At 37.1% G+C, this 18,699-nt stretch overlaps 2 protein-coding genes and 1 non-coding gene across 3 annotated transcripts; 2 read left to right on the top strand and 1 right to left on the bottom strand.

Annotated features, from left to right (window-relative positions):
- Positions 1-1,063: 1,063 nt before the first annotated feature.
- On the bottom strand, positions 1,064-1,414 carry LOC110901837. Its single transcript, XM_022148609.1, has one exon. It carries the CDS (start codon positions 1,412-1,414, stop codon positions 1,064-1,066), a length of 351 nt encoding a protein of 116 aa, XP_022004301.1.
- A 3,930-nt stretch (positions 1,415-5,344) lies between these two features.
- LOC110899507 lies at positions 5,345-9,694 on the top strand. The gene is made up of 7 exons (XM_022146393.2): positions 5,345-5,574; positions 6,893-6,959; positions 7,050-7,114; positions 7,202-7,291; positions 7,405-7,544; positions 9,155-9,206; positions 9,303-9,694. The coding sequence occupies exons 2-7, from the start codon at positions 6,893-6,895 to the stop codon at positions 9,477-9,479; spliced, it is 591 nt and encodes a 196-aa protein (XP_022002085.1). The 5' UTR covers positions 5,345-5,574; the 3' UTR covers positions 9,480-9,694.
- Positions 9,695-10,797: 1,103 nt separating this feature from the next.
- TRNAA-CGC lies at positions 10,798-10,870 on the top strand. The gene has a single exon. It is a non-coding gene; the product is annotated as a tRNA-Ala (tRNA).
- The last annotated feature ends 7,829 nt before the right edge of the window (positions 10,871-18,699 follow it).

The following is an 18,699-nucleotide window of genomic DNA, read 5'->3' as shown; positions in this document are numbered from 1 at the left end:
TGTCGGTGGTGAACCGACGGACCGAAATTAAGTTTTTAACAAGATTAGGTGCAAACAAGATATTATTTAATTGAAAATTTGGAAAGGGTGGTGGTAAAGTATGATTCCCAACCGCATGGACTGGAATTGAAGTGCCATCTCCAACTGTAATGTTTCGTGTATACACTTTATTAAAACAAGAAGTAAGATTGTTAGAGTTGTTCGTCATAGTACATGTTGCACCGGTATCCATGTACCAGGTTTGATCGGGTGGATGCAGAGACATTGCATTAAAAGCTTGATCCAATTCAGTCGGAGTGTATGTGTGCTCAGAAGCGGCGTAGACTTGTGACTGTTGCGGACGTGGGCCTAGTAAACCTTGATGCGGGCTGGGGTATGAAGGTGGGCCATTATAAGTGGGTCGTGGGGATGGCGCTGGGGCGGTGGGATACGGACAGGGTGGGGCGGGCCAGGTAGGGTATGGGCTGTTTGGGCCTGGTGAATGGGTGGAGTGGTTGTAGGATGTGGGCCAGGTAGGGGATGGGCTGTTGTGGGTATTGGGCCATTGCGGCTGGGTATGTGGCCAGTGTGGAGCGGGTTGGGTGTTGAGGTAATTGTTTTTAGGAATGTAGTTTTGTGATTGAGTCTGATTAGTGGAGTAGGAGGAACCGCGTCCACGGCCGCGGCCGCGGCCACGTCCACGGGTTCGTCCACCGCGGTTGTTAGGTTGAGAGGGTGGATGAGCACCTGATGATTGAGGGTAGTTTGGTGGATGGGAAGTGTGAAATGCCGCATCAGTAGAAACTCGATTAGCTTTGGTAGTTTCTTCGAGACACAATTGAGACCTAACTTCGTAGAAAGTCGGCAAAGGTTTGGTATTTTGGATGATGGAAGCGATGCCTCCATAGGCTTCGGTGAGACCCGATAGCAATTGAATAACAAGTTTTTGTTCGGTGACAGGTGACCCGACATTTGCAAGTTGATCGGAAAGAACTTTTACCTCTTGACAATAAGATGGCATGTTGGGGAAAGAGTCGAGACGAACGTTGGCAAACTTGCGTTCCAGATAAACTGCTCGTGTGGTTTAATTGTCATGGAATATACTTTTAATAGCCGTCCATGCATAAGCCGCTGTGGAATCGGGACGTATGATGGTGCTCAGGAGGTCACTAGAGATGGTGCCATAGATCCACTGAAGGACTATGGCATCGAGACGATCCCAGTTGTCATCCGATGTAGATCCGGCTGAATCCTTTTCTTTATCTTTATCGGTCTCTTTGCGAGGAGATAGGTGATCAACGACCTGATAAACACAGCAATGGATCTTGAATAACTTTGCCCAAGTAGCATATTGACTCGTCTCCAGTTCGAGGGTTACCGGGATATGGGCTTTGATGTTGGTGACGGTAATAGCGGGGTGATTTTTGGGATCCATTGAACAAGTATAGTGAGGAAGAGATGAAATAGATGTGGGAGGATGGCTGCAAAGTGGTTGCAGACGATGGCAGAAGGGTGGGCGGCAGAAAGAGGATCGATATTTTAGAGAGAAGGGCGGTCTCTTGATACCATGAAAGTAGGGAAAATCCTCGTCTCTGTTATTCCATATCTCAATAGTATATATAGATTACATTAATGTGATAATTCTATATTTAACACAATATTCACAATAAATACAAAATATTCTATATATCGTCTAATACGTTTATGTTGGTTTTGATTTTAGTAAATACATAAAAAGTTTGTAGAATAGTAACCAAGTTTTAAAAGTGTTCCATTTAGGCAACTCAAGTTTCAAAAGTGTTCCAATCAGGTCATTCAACGTTCATTTTTCATTAAATTTAAGGGTTTTTTCATCCATTTCATAGGTAACCGTGGGGATATGGATTTTTGTTTCTTTTTTCCCTTTTATTTGATGCTAACGTCGAGTGATGTCGTGGATTATAACTTGTTTTTTAAATTTTTTAATGTAATTTAAGTGTTTTATTTTTAATAAATATAGTTTCATATATTAAAATAAGAGGAATTTACGAAAATGGCCAAGAAAATGTTTGACTTACCAAAATGGCCAGCTCATGTGTCGGTGGAATGGGGCATCACCCCTCTTATGCCGCTTAATTCTTTTAAATGGATGCGTGCATGGATGAAGCAGCAAGTACAAAAATGGGATGCATGGGATGAGTCGCGGATGCATGGGATGAGTCACGGACGCATTGGATGAGTCACGGACGCAAAGGATGAGTCGGCAAAGCATGGGATGAGTCACAGACGCATGGGATGATGGGATGAGTCACGGACGCGTGTGTCACGACCCCCGACCCCATCCTGGACGGAACCGGGTGCCGTGAGCAGCCAGTGGTACCGGTGGTTTATTTTTGAAAACATTGCAGCGGAAATTTCATCAGGACCGTGAGTTAGGAAAAATATCAGAGTTTAGAAACACCGGATTTTATTTAAATAGATGGAATAAATTCCATGTTTTACAAAGGTAGCTTTTAATACGGGATAAACCCGAGAACAATATTTCTTAAGTTGATTTAATTAATAAAATAAGCCACTTCTTGAAGGCCTTCAGTGCCGGATCCAATCCTTACTCCAATCTACTGTAATTACCTGAAACGCGTTTTAAAAAGGTTTTGTCAGCGGGAAATACTGAGTGAGTTCATTCATTTTAAATAAAATGACACGTTGTTATAATTTACAGTATTAAGGGAGATTACAATGTTTTTATCAACCAATTATCAAGAATAGGTATTTGTCACTCGACCGTATCTGTGACTGTGGTCATACCACTATTGGGTCCCGTCGCCCCAATAGTGACGAGTATCACAAATTTTAGGCTCGCCCACCTAAAGTGATAAAAATAGTAATGTGCACAATACCCCACATACCGACTGTAATTTGGTGATTACATAAACTTAATCCCTGTAATTATAACTTTGGAAAATAATTTGGAGTATTGTAAAACAGTTGGTAAAAAGAGAATGACTCACAGTATAAGCATGCAGTATTGATTTAACAAGCTTCTTGATTCTACTCCTTCTGATAATTAAGCATATACTTTATTATTTTGGAACTTCTGATGATTAAGCATCCATTTTGATTGTAAGCGTATATTTGGGAGTATTCGGATGGTTAAACATATAGTTTAACAGAATGGAATACGTATTTGTGTAAAACCCAAATCAAACCTAACGGTAGTCACGAGATTCGAACCTTAACGAATTTCACAAAGTATAGTCTTATTCAGACAGTACTTCGGTATCCATTTATTGAACTCACAAAGTATAGCACTTTGAATTCCGTTTACCGAAATTCACAAAGTATAACACTTTGGCATTCGTTAGATGGTTCATGAATCGATCGGACAGAACATCGCTTTGGTGATTATTGGTTAGAACACCAACGTATAGAGAGAAAAATAGAAAAAATGAAAAAAGGAAAATAAATCCTAAGCTTCCTATTTATAGGTAAGGTAGATTCATTCCTTAAATAGGAAGTTTCCTTAACTATTAAGTTTCCGTAACTATTAAGTAAATTATCCATTTAACCATTTAACTAATTAACTTACTTAGCTGTTTAATTAATCTTGCTTAGCTTAATTAATTTTGATTAACTTAATCAATCTTGATTAACTTAATTTAATATTGATTAACTGATTAATTACTCATACTTAACTTAATTAACAGATTAATTAATCTACTCAGCTATCTTAACTGCTAAGTTTATTTAACTATTATGTTTACTTAGCTATTAAGTATTCTAGCAATTCCTTGCTTACGAGTTCTAGTTTCTAGATACAATGGAACTCGTATTAGTGTATTAACTCAATTCAACTTTAACGACAATCACGAGATAGAAACCCTCACAATGAATGACAAAGTGCGATACTTAAACATTCATCGAATTCACGACGAATGACAAAGTATAACCCGAGTTTGAGCAGCACTTAAACATCCATCGGATAGTTTCAATCGATCGGATAAAGTATCGTACCAGTGATTAGAGTTATTACCCTAATAACGGGCAGAGTTTCGGGATTTAGAAGGTATAATCCCGAGCTACTATTTTACTATAATAGAAGCTAATAGAAAGAAAAGAAGTGAGCGAAATGAAATGAAACTATCGGCTGCTATATATAGGCCGGAAACAGGGCGGCTCGCGGCCCGCGTGAACCTTCGGCCAAACCTTACGCGGCCCGCGTGGATGTGTGGATCAGATCGGAGGTTGATGAGTCACCGGTGGTTGCGACACGTGTGACGACACGTGGCCTTCATGCATATCCGGATACCCACAAGCTGTCGCGGCCCGCGTGACCTTCCGTCTATTCTTTACGCGGCCCGCATGAAGCCTTTATGCTCATCCGGAATAATTTAAGTTGACGCGACCCGCGTAAGGTTATGCTTAACCTTTACGCGGCCCGCCTGAAACTCTAAATTCTTGATTTCTTGATTTCTCATGTACGTTAGGGTTTCAGGGGTTCGGGTTTCCACTTACGGAGCTTTTGCCAACTCGAACTCTTCCTTAGGCGACCAAAATTCTACCTTCTTTGTCGCACGTTTTTCGGTCTCATCCTTCTTTTTATGGCTTCTTTTTTGATAGAAGAGGATTCGACTTGGGTTTCGGGAACAAATTCCGGTTCGCTTGTGTCTTGGGCGGGTATGTTTGGTGGTGGCATGTTTGGCGGAAAAAAAAGGGGGTTGAGAATAATACCGGAAATATGGAGGAGGCATCGGTTGAGTGGTGGGATGAGGAGAAGTTGGTGGCATTGGATAGTATCCAACCTCCCCCGTACGCGGGTCTCGGCGATAGCTGTCCTCTTGCTCGTTGTTTTGCAAAGTTTGCCAATACGGATTGGTCGGATCCCATGGGTTGTTTGGGTTGTTAGGAAACATTGTTGGAAGTTTTTAAAAAAATGAAGAGAGTTGTAGAAAAATGGAGGTAGAGAGTGAAAGGAATGATTTAAAAAGAGGTAGAAGTTGATATTTATAGTGTGATTTTATAAATAAAATAAAAAGTATTTTTTTTTTAAATTTTTGACCGTTTCAACGGTCCAAAACATTCAATTTGTCTCGGTCCCTGTGCGTTGCCGCTCGCCATAGCGGTGGCGGAGCATCAATGGCGCCCCGGCTATGGCGCCAGGGATGTGGTCGAATTTGGAGGAGGGCGTTATAGACGGCCAAGTGGCGAAGGGTGGCGCCCCACACCCTCCAGCCTAACTAACCCATATCTAACCAACCCAAACTTTAAATGTGTTAGTTATTAGGTGAGGTCATACTTTCCAAACTTAAAATCGGAACAACCCGGCCTGATAACCAAACCCGAAAAACACACCTTGACCTACCTTCATATCGCGGGATAACAGCTAATCGAAACTTGGCCTCCACGCGGACTTGAAAGTTAATGTTAGTTTAATCGAATTTGACGTCCGTCAATCGTTCTACTATAATATTAAGATAAATCCCTTGGTTTTTTAAGGCATCTTCTCAAAAACCCTAATAATATTCCATCTTCAGCTCTCCGTTTCCAAACTTGTCGTTAATCGGAACCCTAACCTTCAATCACACGCGTCTCCGTCGTATTCCTCCGTCGAATCAGGTAATCAGCCGTACAACTTTCGTGTTTGTGATATCATTCCGTTTTTTATGCGTTTGTATGGATCATATGTGGTTAGAATGAATATATTTGTTGTGTTTTACAATTAACGGGTTTGTACGGCGTATTTATCAATGATTAGTTTTTATGGTAAAATTGATTGTACTTTGATGATTTGTTTAATGAAATTAGGGTTTGTATGGATCATATACGGTTAAATGAATATGTTTGGCGTGTTTAACAGTTTTAACGAGTTTGTACGGTGAATTTGTCAATAATTATTTTCTGTATGGTGAAGTTGATTGAACTTTGATGATTTGTTTGATGAAATTAGAGTTTTTCAATTGTTTTGGCTTGACTCTAGGTTAATTATGTGGTTAACATTAATCTATTGGGGAGATGTTACAAATATATAATTGAATCTTTAATTGTGTGAAATTGATCGAGCTTTGATTATTTGTTGGATGAAATTAGGGTTATTAGTTTGTTTTCTCTTGACCGTAGGTTAATCACGTGGGTTTCAGTAATTGGCTGGGGAGATGTTATAAATTTGTGATTGAATCTTTAATTGTGTGAAATTAGGGGTTTTAAGCTGTTTTGGCTTGACTGTAGGTTAACCTTGTGGTTTTCGGTAATCGGTTTGGAGATGTTGAATCTTTAATCGTTTGAAATTGATTGAACTTCTGTTATTTGTTGGATGAAATTAGGGTTCTCAGCTTGGTTTTAAATTGCGTGATGCGCTCCGATGCGTTTAGTCCAAAAATCTGATGCATGATGCGCGATGCGAGCGCATCACATATGTGATGCGTTCTTTTTAAAAAAATAGTTAAAAATTATTTATACATAAAAACTTATAAAAACATGCTTAAAGTAAAACAACTGACGGAATTAGAAGATAAGAGTTGTGTTTTTTGGTTCAAATCAAGCATACTAAGATGTTAATTATGGAAAAAACCGAACACATTTCATAAAATCTGGAAAAAAAGCATAAGAAACAATGTTGCGTGCATCAGAGCGCATTATGCGAACGCAATATTCTCGCATCACGTAAACGCATCGCATCAGCTGTTGCGATGCGCTCTCATTAGTGCATCAGGCGCATCACACATTATGCGCGCATTTTAAAACCAAGGTTCTTAGTTTGTTTTGGCTTTGACTGTAGGCTAATCTTTGTGGTATTTGGTAATTGGTTGGGAGATGTTACAAATCTATGCTTGAATCTTTGATTGTTTGTTACGTTATGGGGTTCATAAAATACATATGTGTATAATGTGTGTATCTTTGTTTTTTAAGCTTATGTGTCGTGTGGAAATTTTTATAGATGGCACCAAAACCACTTACAACTGCCGCAATTGCAATGACTGAGAAGAAAATGGACATGTCATTAGGTATAAACAACACTTCTGTTTCAATTGATTATATATTTCATTCCTGTCAGATTATTTATTTGACCTAAAACTTATAAATCTGTTTGTCAGATGATATTATCAAGATGTCTAAGAATGGAACCGGTGCTAATAAAGGCAAGAAGCAAAGGATTCCTGTAAGAGACCCTCTCTTTGATGTGCTTATGTGTGTTATTTATAATAGTTTTCTGATCTTAATTAAATTTCTATTTGATGATACGCAGAACAAAAATCAGAAATTTTCAAACAATGTTGTTCAAGATAAATCTATGAGGTTGCGTCGCTTCATGGACTCGAGGTCTTCCCTTAGACAGGTCTGGTGCATGGCATAACAGCTGATATATTTAACATAAGATAGCCATGGTTTACACGCACGCATTGTTTTAATATTTTGCATGATATTTGACGCTACTTTTTGTGATACCAGGGTGTTCTTGCTCAAAGGAGATCCAACTTCCAGGGTAACCAATTCCCTTTGGCAGCTGAGGCTGCTAGAAAGGCTGCAGTTGCTCCTATTCGCAACAGGAACTTTAATGGGAACCAGGCAGCGACTTCATATAGACCAAGGTAAGTTTTGCTTTTGTGTCATGTGTTTTTTTTAATGCAAGTTTGGTACATCTTTTTCTTTATACAGCTCTCTGATGAGTGATGCATTTTGTATGTGAATTAATGCAGGTAAATTGTGGGCTTTTTACCAAATCAATGACTTAGATATGCTTATCAGTTATATGCATGAAACAATCATCTCTGAAAAAGCTTGTGTCTTTTCTGAATTCTGGTTTGGGTCCAAAGGAAGTTTTGATTGATTAAAACCATTAAGCCCCGGCACTCCTAAAGAACTTGCACGTGTTTAGTTTAAATATTATAATGTGCGGTTGGGAGTGGATTTGCACAAGGCACTTTGTCTTTGATTGGTTAACTTGCATTGGTTTGTATGGATTACAAAACATCACATACTTAAAACACTGTTTTTGGGAAAATCAGCGGAGCATGTTTATTATCGGTGGCCTCCAAGACGCTTAAACCTTGTGTGTGATTATTGGCCATTTTTGGATTATTCATGTTAAGTTTGACTTATGCATATCTTCGGAGAAGTTCTTTTGAAGCATCTTTTTGCCACATGCTTGTAGAACACATCATAACCATATCATGCAAACATCGTGTTTTGTTTAGAGTTTGTAGTAAACAAAACATAGTTTGTAGTTCGATTCTTGAACTGAGCGGGTTTTACCTCACTGCACTGTCGTGCCTTCGGGCGAGTGTTCTCGGGCTTCGGCCTTAGGTGAGGGCTTTCCCTGGTTCGGAGGCAAGTGTATCCCGATGTAGTGAATTTTACCAGTAGCCCATTTGGAGGATTCGTTGGCCGTTCAAAAAAATAAATAAATAAATAATCCCAACTTCCTCTTAGGAGTTCTCAATTATTGTCATCATTGACATTAGAAAGTATTTGAAGCTCACTTTGATATGGTTTCTAGAACTAAAATGAAGTCATTCATGGCTGTCATTAAGCATGTGCACTCTTCTGAAGGACCATAGTTGGATTACATCTGATCTTGTGAAGGTTAAAGGAAGCTTAATAGTTGTATACTTGTATTAGCATGTGTTAAGCAAAATATCATTTGGGAAAAAGCGATAATCACTATCTGGTGCTGGTGTTATATGCTTAAGTTTTAGAAGCTCATTCAATTGAACAAGGCATGGGCACCATGGAGATCATAAAGTTTCTGGCTTCTTGTATCATGATTGCAACTTGGTTTTTAGTATTAACATGCGTCATTTGGGAAAATCGTTATCTGGTGCTAGCGTTACATACTCAATAAACAAAGTTTTAGGAGTTGTTTAGGAGATCATTCATTTGAATACAAGACATGGCTACCATGAAGATCACAAAGTATCTAGTGTCTTGATTGCAACTTGGTTTTAGTATTTGGGGGTGAACCTGTTATCTGCTCTGGCTGCAGTTTTGAACGTCCAATTATCTGCTCCGCTTTGTTCGTTTTTGGTTTGTTTTCAATTAGCAATTTCATTAAGTCGATTAATGGTAAGTACAATGCTTTGGTTCTTTCCATGGTCTGTGGGACCCACTGGTTGGCGATTTTGATTGACGGTAGCTGCAAAGTTTTTTGGCAAGGTAGTCTCTCGTTTACTTTTTCCCATAACTTTTAATTTTTTTGCAGGGGTGTGGCCCGACCAGCTAAGAATAACAGCAACGGTGGCTTTGCTGTCAAGGTAACCACTTTTATACAGTTAAAAAGTTTAAAAAAATGCAAACAGAAGAATGTGTACACGATGATGACGGTGATGGGTGCTTTGTAATTTATGCAGAAACAAGTGAAAGTGGCGTCAAAGCAAAAGCCTCAGACGCTGGATTCATTATTTGCGAACATGAAAGAGCAAAGGATGCAGCAGCAGCAGAATCAAAATCAGAATCGGAACAACAGTGGAAGAAGTGGAGCAGGGCAGCAAAGGCCCCGACCCCCATGGGCCAGATATAACAACTGATTGATGATCTACTTGCTTATGGAGTAACTTTTCTCGTATCTGTGCAAAAAGTTGTGTGTTCTGGGTTTTGTTTTTATCGTTGTTTTTTCTTGTAATCGAAGGGCAGTTGCTAGTTAAGTTTTCTGTTGGTTTCTATTGAATTGATAGCTATGTTCATATATGAGTCCTGCTATAAAACGTGTTTTGTTTTGGTTAATTTTAGTAAACTTCTGACAGTAATCTGTTGAGCTTTTGTTTCACCATTTTAACAATTTAACCAACATTGGATTCACTTCGGTTTCTGCGATCGTTTGTGTTTCAGATAAGAAAAGGCATATGCAGATAATCTCCGAAAACCATCAACACCACCCAAGTGTTGCTACTTTCTGGTGCTTGTTTCTTCTGGACACAGCACAGCTTTGAGATTTGAGAAGTTGAGAGTACTTGCGCTCTAGGTTGTATCCTCATAACCTTTTTTACCCTCATTTCATCTCATTCTTAATCATGGTCTCAAATCCTCATTGTTACTCGTGCCTAACGAATTCGTTCTTACCATTTTTGCAATCGTCAATAAGTCCCCAATTTTTCCCCAAATTTGCCTTTCCGGTTTTCATCATGCATTGGCTAGTCATTTAATACCCTCTTCACCTACACTCCAAAATCGTTGGCCTTTCCGATTGAAGTGGAACATGGTCTTGTGGCATCTTGATAGCTTAGGCTTGGCAGCCGAACCTGAACCATACGGGAAACCTAAAAAACCCGCAGCAAAACATTTGGAATGTGTATTCGGATATGGTACTAGTATAAAATATTTGGGACTATGGGATGGGTATGGAATTTTACCCAACCGGATTATCCAAAACATAAATACTCGTGTCATTGTCATCTCTACTCCCTCTCAGATCTTCCTCGTCACCGCCTTCATATATACCTGGTGTGTACGGACGGATAAGGAGCCATGCACATAAGCTCTTTTAACAGGTAACAACAAGTTGCATGGCATATTGTCACGTGAAATGAATCATGATGATAGAAACTTAAAAGTTTAATGTGTAGATGTACTCACTCCATTTTGGTTATTTGACCCGATTGGATATCTAGTAGGTCGGTAAGTAAATTTTAAATCTTTTAACTTAAAAGTAAAGACGCGTCAAAATGTATTTTTAAACATTGTTTTATAACACTGTTTACACGATGAAACTCAAAGTTAGGATAGAATGAGACGGGTTTGTTCATCGTGTTCAGGTTTGATAGCAGCCTCTAATGACTTTATTTTGGGCATAATAAAGAGTATGAGTGAAAATGAATATAAGATATGAACGAGAGAAAAAAGTCATCCGGGGGTGTAGCTCATATGGTAGAGCGCTCGCTTCGCATGCGAGAGGCACGGGGTTCGATTCCCCGCACCTCCATTTTTCGGGGGCGAAAAAGTTTTTGTTGTACTATTTGTTACTGATGATCACAAACAGAAGCAGTGGTAATCAAGAACTGGTTTATCAATGTAGTTTTCTGATGCCAGAGATTAGGGGACACTGGTATAAAATTAGGAGTAGGTTTAAAAATGTGTGAGTTAGCCGTTCAAATTTATATTTTAATGGCACATTGATTGGCATCGCATATTTATGCTCGCACTATAAGTTATTTGCCAATAGATAATACTTTTGAATCTTGTAATTTTAGTGCTGAAATGGACGCTATTGTAGAATTATGAGTAGGTTTAAAGGGTGTGTGAGTTAGCCATGTAATATATTTTTTTAATAAAGTGACACATTGGTTGGCACCGTATATCATGCCTTACGCTCGCACTATAGGTTATTTGCCAATTGTTACTCGAATCACAATCAAATAATTCATAAATAATTGAAGAACGGGTTTCTTTGTGTCTTTGTTAAGTGTCTCTAAGCTCACCAAGAGATAGGCCAACGCCAAACAACGCCAAGAGATAGGCCAACGCCAATTGTTAAGTGCGAACCATCACACTTATTTGATGTAACAACCCCATGTTTCATGAATTAGTGCGTGTTTGGCAAGAAGCCCGCTTGGGGCGTAACTGCACCGTGACCCTTATTCGCCAAGCTCGGAAATCATATTATTCTCTAACAAGCGTCCACCCTTTCTAACACGTAACAACCCTATTCAGAACCACCGTTGGTGTTAAGTGAATTCTAATCACGTAAGATAACTTGATAATACTAATATCACCAACACTTGCTACCTTAAGGTCCTAATCATGCAAGACCATATATGATTTTCAATAGTCTATAATTAGAAACCTAATCTTTTTTTACAAGTTCTTGTGTGGGCTTGAAAATGAAAAGAGCCAACGACACTGCTAACCTATGACAACAGTCATAACCACCCTCCTCTTTGCTCCTCCGTCGTCATACGACGACATCGGGTTTTCTTGAAAAGCGAAAAATAACTAATCTGGTCCCTATTTACTTAAATGTTTCCGTTCAACCCGGCTATTAAACTTAAATAAATTAGATAGTTTATTACTTTATTAAAAGAAATGTGTTATTATCTTATTTTAACAACGTACGTTAACTTTAAAGCTTAACCCATTACGTTTGTTTGATTACGGTCAATTTCTTCAACAGGAAAAAGTAGTAGTGCGTTGACTTTTTATATTTAGAGAATTGACTTATATTTAGTCAATGCCACGTTACATGAAACTTTAGTCTCACGTATGTTCCTTATCACGTATGCAATTCATACGTAAAGGAATTTTCTGAATTTTATATTCCACAATTAACTATGCAATGTGTTGTTCAACTATGTACCTTTCAAAAACAAATAATAAAACTTGCTACATTAGTTTTATCACTTTATGTATTAAATACATAACATAATTTCTAAAAGGATTTTGATTTTAAACATAATATATACTGATTTTAAAATATGTCATGTTTTTTTAATCTAAACATACTAGTGATGCATCAAGACATTTTAATGATGCATGTTAAGTGGAATCATGTTTTGCATAGATTTGATGACATAAATTGGGAATTATAATTGTGGATTAGGATCAAATACAAAGGATCCTAATTGTAAGAAGTGTAAGAATGATTTATAAAGTGACAAGTGTCCAATAACCTAAAAAAACCCACTACACAAAAAAAACTCCACTAAAAAAAAAAAAACCTTAAACATCCAGCACCACCAAAAACCTAAACCCCCCCACCCCCCACATCACCCACCAAAAAAAAAAAAAAATTTTTTTTTTTTTTTTTTTGTTGCCAAGGGGGTGGGGGTGGGTGGGGGTTTAGGTTTTTGGGTGGGGGTAGGGGTGGGGGTGGGTGTTTAGTTTTTTTTTTTAGGTTTTTTTTTTTTGGGGGGGGGGGGGGTGTTAGGTTTTTTTTTTTTTTTTTTTTTTTTTTTGGGGGGGGGGTGGGGGGTTAGGTTTTTTGGGGGTTTTTTGGTGAGGTATAGTTTTTTTTTTTTTTTTTTTTTGGCGGGGGGTGGGGGGTTTAAGTTTTTGGGTGGGGTGGGGTGGGGGTGGGTGTTTAGGTTTTTGGTGGTGATGTAGTGGGTTTAGTTTTAGCTTATTGGACACTTGTCACTCTATAAATCCTTCTTACACTTCTTACAATTAGAAGTCTTTGTAAAATAACTTGACACTTATAATTATAATTTTTTTTTGTTACACAAAGTAGATCATGTGTTCGTCAACTTAGTCATTCTTACAAGATATCTTATGGATTTACTTGGTAAATACACCAAGTGAAATGACAACTTGTACAAAACCTAGTTATGTGTTGATGAGCTTATACATTCTTTGAGAAGTAGCTTATGTAGTCGGCTGATTAGGTGGTAATTAGGAGTAAATATTGTTGTTAAGAAAAACTTTTACCCAACCTCAGTAATTGAAGAAACACCAAACTAATCTGGTGATTAGTTTGTGGTTTGTGACTCAACAAATAAGGTTAATCTTCTTTGTCTCGTCCAAGCTATGATGTAATGATCCTGCAAAACACTAAACAAATCATTAAGCTCGTTACGAGGAGGGGAATAGGGGGGGTTCTCCTTGTAACTACCTTCTGACGTGAGAACAAGTATATGCTTTGAGGATATAAGTATGTGATTAAGAGTGAGAAAGCAAGGAAGTCCAATCCTTAAACCTGGAGGTGAAGGTCACTATTTATAGCCGGAGTGGTGTGGAAGGAGATGGACTGATGGACCTTGGGCCTGTAGTCGACAACAAGGAATATCCGTTTTGTCCCCTTTGTCACGACCGTTGGTGCTTCTGGGCGAAAGGGAAGTTGGCGCACACTGAATGGATCCACGTGGCCTGACCGTTGTCCTTGTTGTCTCGTTTGTCATCAGCGACTAAGTGGAGATTGTGGAGCAGATGTCGGCGCATGCTGATTGGTGCCACATATGCGTCCTTGTGTACCTTTTTGTCTCCTGTACGATTGTTAATCGTGGAGCATGATCTGATACAGCCTGTTGGTCGCTCATTGGTCCATCGTTCTGCCACGTGTACCTTTAGTACTTGTCCTAGGATTACATGCGCTTCTGTCCTCCGCGCGACCATTGGGGAAATCCCGTGTAGCCGGCGCGAGGTTGGGAAAGTTACCAAATTAGTCTGGTTGGAGTATGGTCGGCGCAGGATTTGGGACTATACCCCTTTAGTAATATTTTCAGAAAAATCTGTAGTGAGTAGTGGCACATTTGTTTTTTTTTGTATAGGAAACTCCAAAGATTGGAGTATCCCAATAGATTATTACTATCGACTTTCACCTGTAATCAGGAAAGCATGTTTTCTCATGCATAATATCTTAAATCAGTTACACATTTCCAACATTTCTTTGGATGTAATATCATGGTTTGCACTTTGCAAGCTTCATGTAAAAGAATTCGTTCCATCTCCTATGTGATAGGTATCACAGTTATCTAAAGCGATTCTTCTAACCGCTATTGATTTCGATGAGAGTTACCTATAATAACATATGCTTCCCTTTATGTTTCTCATTTTTTATGAGATTTATCTATAATATCATACGCTTTCCTTCGTGTTTCATCTCTCATAAGTAACATTTCAAAATATTTGTTTCTTGAGAACTTCCCTTGAATAAACGACAATCTCAATTACGCATTAGATCTGAATAAACAACAAGCTCGACTTCGTATCAAAAGTAACAAACCGGATAGAATAACTAAATAGCATATACAAATAACTAATTAAATGGGATATTGATTTGTATTAGCCTATTAGGTACCTTTATAATTTATATAGTAACTAAAACATCATGATGTTGTAACTACAAACTGGAAATGAACACTATCATTATTATACAACACATAAAATATAATATATTAATGAGCAAATAGTGGTCGGAAACTAAACTTTTGTATGTGTAGGGTAATACTAATACATTTAGTGTCAATAAATGGTTCAGATTCCTCCTAATTTTACTTCGAGACTGAACTGATTGAGAAAAATGATTGGGTGACACATGAGTCTTCTATAATATGATTGTTTAATGATTATTCAATAATTTAATAATATGATTGCCACCTATATATGCACATATGTTTTATATAATAAAACAAATAGTTTCAATAATTGTTTGTGTTAGAGAAAGTTAAAATGTGTAAGATAAATTATATCAAAATTGTTTTTGGCAGCCTTCTCATCGGATATTGAAGGACTTTAAATCTCGAATATGATACGAGTTTTGACAATTTAAAGAGGGGTTATGGTTCGTGATATCCCATTTCGCTCCTAGGTCTCATCTTGAATAGTTTAGTAGTTTACACGTGGAATACAAAGATCGAATTATTTTTTTTTTTTAAACCTAATATAGTTATTGTCTTTTGCATCTGAAAATTAGCACTCGACAGTCAATTACTCGATCTTTTTAGACTCTCAACAATCAACAATCTTCGAAGGTTTCAAGTTTGGTGCAGAAGATATATGGTTGCACCATCCCTAATTTTATTAATTGATGGATTATTTTTCTTATATAACATATATTTGTAAAAAAACATATTAAAAATTAACTAAAACGTCATCAAATAAGCCATTAATATGCTAATACAAATTAAAATCCCATTTAATTAGTTAATTAAATGTATATTTTAAATAATCAGCTGGATGTCACATGGTAGTATGCAAACTTGGCCCACAAATAATGTATCAATGCGCACACTTCCAACTTTAATTTCAAACTTTTGATTAAAAAAAACGTTTTATACACAATATTTAAGTACCACAAGGCGTTTGGGTAATGTGTATAATACTTGGAAGCAAATAAAGCCTAAACCCATTAACACACTATTCATTTATCTAACCAACTGGGGTAGCCCAGTTGGCCAGCTTCACCCATCTCTTCCCAAGAAACCCGGGTTTGAATCCTGTGGTCGGTGCAATACCACACAGGCTCTTCGATCTCGGTTGGGATTCACCGTCATGCAGCCATGGGGCTAGGCTAGCTGCAGAGTTGTAATACTCCGGCGGATGGGAGGTCCGTGCAAATACCCCCCCCCCCACTATTCATTTGTCTTTATTAATAAGAAAAAAAGAAACCAGATACATAATAAATCAAATATCAAAAATTGACTTAAAGAGTTATAAAGCGACTGATATTTAAATTTCAAACTAACCAATAAAATAATATATGTTAATTTTTATTATATTTCATGTATGTAAATTCATAATTTACCGGGAGAGGTAAGAGTTATATGTGGTCACAGACAGGGGAAGGCTTTTTTGTGTGTGAGAGAGAAGTATGTAACGATGGGGTTACGACGTCACGTGGCTGAGGAAGGCTCCATCCATGTGCCAAGCCCATTGCGGATGCCTCCATCCGTGTGCCAAGCCCATTGCGGATGCCGTTAAAATTTTAAGATGTATAATTATATCTTTATCTTGTCAACTTCTAACATCAATCTTTATATGGGTGGGTGTTATGCAAGTGGTATGGATCGTGGAGAGGTGACTTTGAGGGAGCGGGCAATTAAATGAAGGTGACGTCGATACCTAAACTTGTTGAGTTCCACAAGTAAGAAACTTTCCACATAATATAGTATAGATATAAAATTACAAGGATAGTTCATGTGACATACCAGTTTTTTTTTGGATTTTGTTTTTAGGTATGGAAATTACATGACATTTAGGTTTTTTAGTAACGGACGTTACTTTTTTCTATTAATTTCTACGAAATTTCTAATATACTTTTACTCGTTGTGCCAAATAAACAACTTGCAACCCTACATCTGGATTCACATACATAAACACGCAACACGTGTTTGTGCTAAATCCCACATCGATTTGTGTATCTGTGATCGTAGATGAAGAAACAGTAATCATCGAAATTGTGGCTCTGATGACGATGGGGAATTTAAAATTGTGCCCAGTCACAAGGGCTTTAGTCCATTTGGTCCAACTCGATAAGACGGGATGAGGGGGTTAGGTTATGTTTATAATTGGTATTTAAAAATACATGGATGTACTAATCATTTAAAAATAACTCTATAAAGTAAAAACTAACTAGCATTTCCTCACATAACCAAATATAGTACGTTTAATGTAGGGCTGTAAACAAACTGAACGAACACGAACAAACACGAACAAGGCCTTGTTCGTGTTCGTTCATTAAGGAAATAAATGTGTTCACGAATGGTTCATGAATACTTACCGAACGAGATTTTATGTTCTTGTTCGTTCAATAAGGAAATGAGGGTGTTCACAAACAGTTCACGAACGCAAACGAAATCGGCGAAAGCAACGAAGGCTAAAGGTAGATGGCGGAGGGAGCAACTGAAACTTGAATATTGAGGAAGGAAATTGGAACAAAGCATAAACACGGTGGGAATGGGGCTTCATTTTTTAATCTTTAGGATAAAATAAATAAAGTGTAAAGAATATAAAACGTTTAGATAAAATGAATAAAAAAAATCTCATAAACAAACGAGCACGAACAAATGTTCACAGACATGTTACCAAAACGTTCACAAACACAATTGAACGAACGGGACATATGTTCATGTTTGTTCATTTAACTAATCGAACGAAATTTTATGTTCATGTTCGTCAAACGATTCACGAACTGTTCACTGAACATTCAGTTCGTTTACATCCCTATGTTTAAGCAAACAATGAGGACCAAAAAATATAAATATTTCACAAGTTAAAAACCAAATCAATAAAAACATAATTCTTTCTATTTAGAGCTCTTCAATGTATGCATCCGAACCCTATATGAAATTCTAGACTTGCTAATTGTACTTGGCATGCATTGGAGGAGGGTGTGAAGTGTGGTATGGTTCCGTCACACCGGACTCGTCCGAACCGGGTTTGATGGACCCAAAAGCCACCAACGACTCTTTTAATTAAAAAAACAAAAATAAATAAATGGGTGCGAGTGTGAGGCATTGAGGTGGATGCTAAGGTGAGTGTCTGGATTAATTTACATTTAAGGAAAAATGTAGTAATTTAAAGTAGAGGTCTGAAATGACGTGACGTACTAAGATAACATATTTTATTTTAGACTCACCTCCAACTTTAAAGATACTCTTAGAATTCATACTATTTTCCATATTAGCAATTCTTAAAAACAAAATAAATAGTATTTTTAGTTCAAAATATTTCCTCATTATTAATGCAAAAGATTTCAACTAGCTTACAATATTTTTTTTTATATTAGCAATTTTAAAAACAAAAAAAAAAGTATTTTTGACTCAAAAGATTTCCCCATTATTAATGCAAAAGATTTCAACTAACATTAATTTTTTCATATTAGCAATTCTTGAAAAAAAAATGGTATTTTAAATCCAAAAGATTTTCCCATTATTAATGCAAAAGATTTCAACTATCATACACTATTTTTTCATATTAGCAAATTCTTATAAACAAAAAAAAAGTATTTTTAATTCAAAAGATTTCCCCATTATTAATGCAAAAGATTTCAACTAACATTAATTTTTTCATATTAGCAATTCTTGAAAAAAAAAATGGTATTTTAAATCCAAAAGATTTTCCCATTATTAATGCAAAAGATTTCAACTATCATACACTATTTTTTCATATTAGCAAATTCTTATAAACAAAAAAAAGTATTTTTAATTCAAAAGATTTCCCCATTATTAATGCAAAAGATTTCAACTAGCATACACTATTTTTTCGTATTAGCAAATTCTTAAAAACAAAAAGAAATAGTATTTTTAATTTAAAATATTTCCCATTATTAATGCAAAATTTTGCAACTTGCGTACAATATTTTTTCATATTAGCAAT

Source organism: Helianthus annuus, chromosome 13, assembly GCF_002127325.2.
Source record: "Helianthus annuus cultivar XRQ/B chromosome 13, HanXRQr2.0-SUNRISE, whole genome shotgun sequence".
Taxonomy (NCBI): Eukaryota; Viridiplantae; Streptophyta; class Magnoliopsida; order Asterales; family Asteraceae; genus Helianthus; species Helianthus annuus.
Note: the sequence above shows the minus strand (reverse complement) of the source record. Positions and strands in the feature narration are given on the sequence as shown.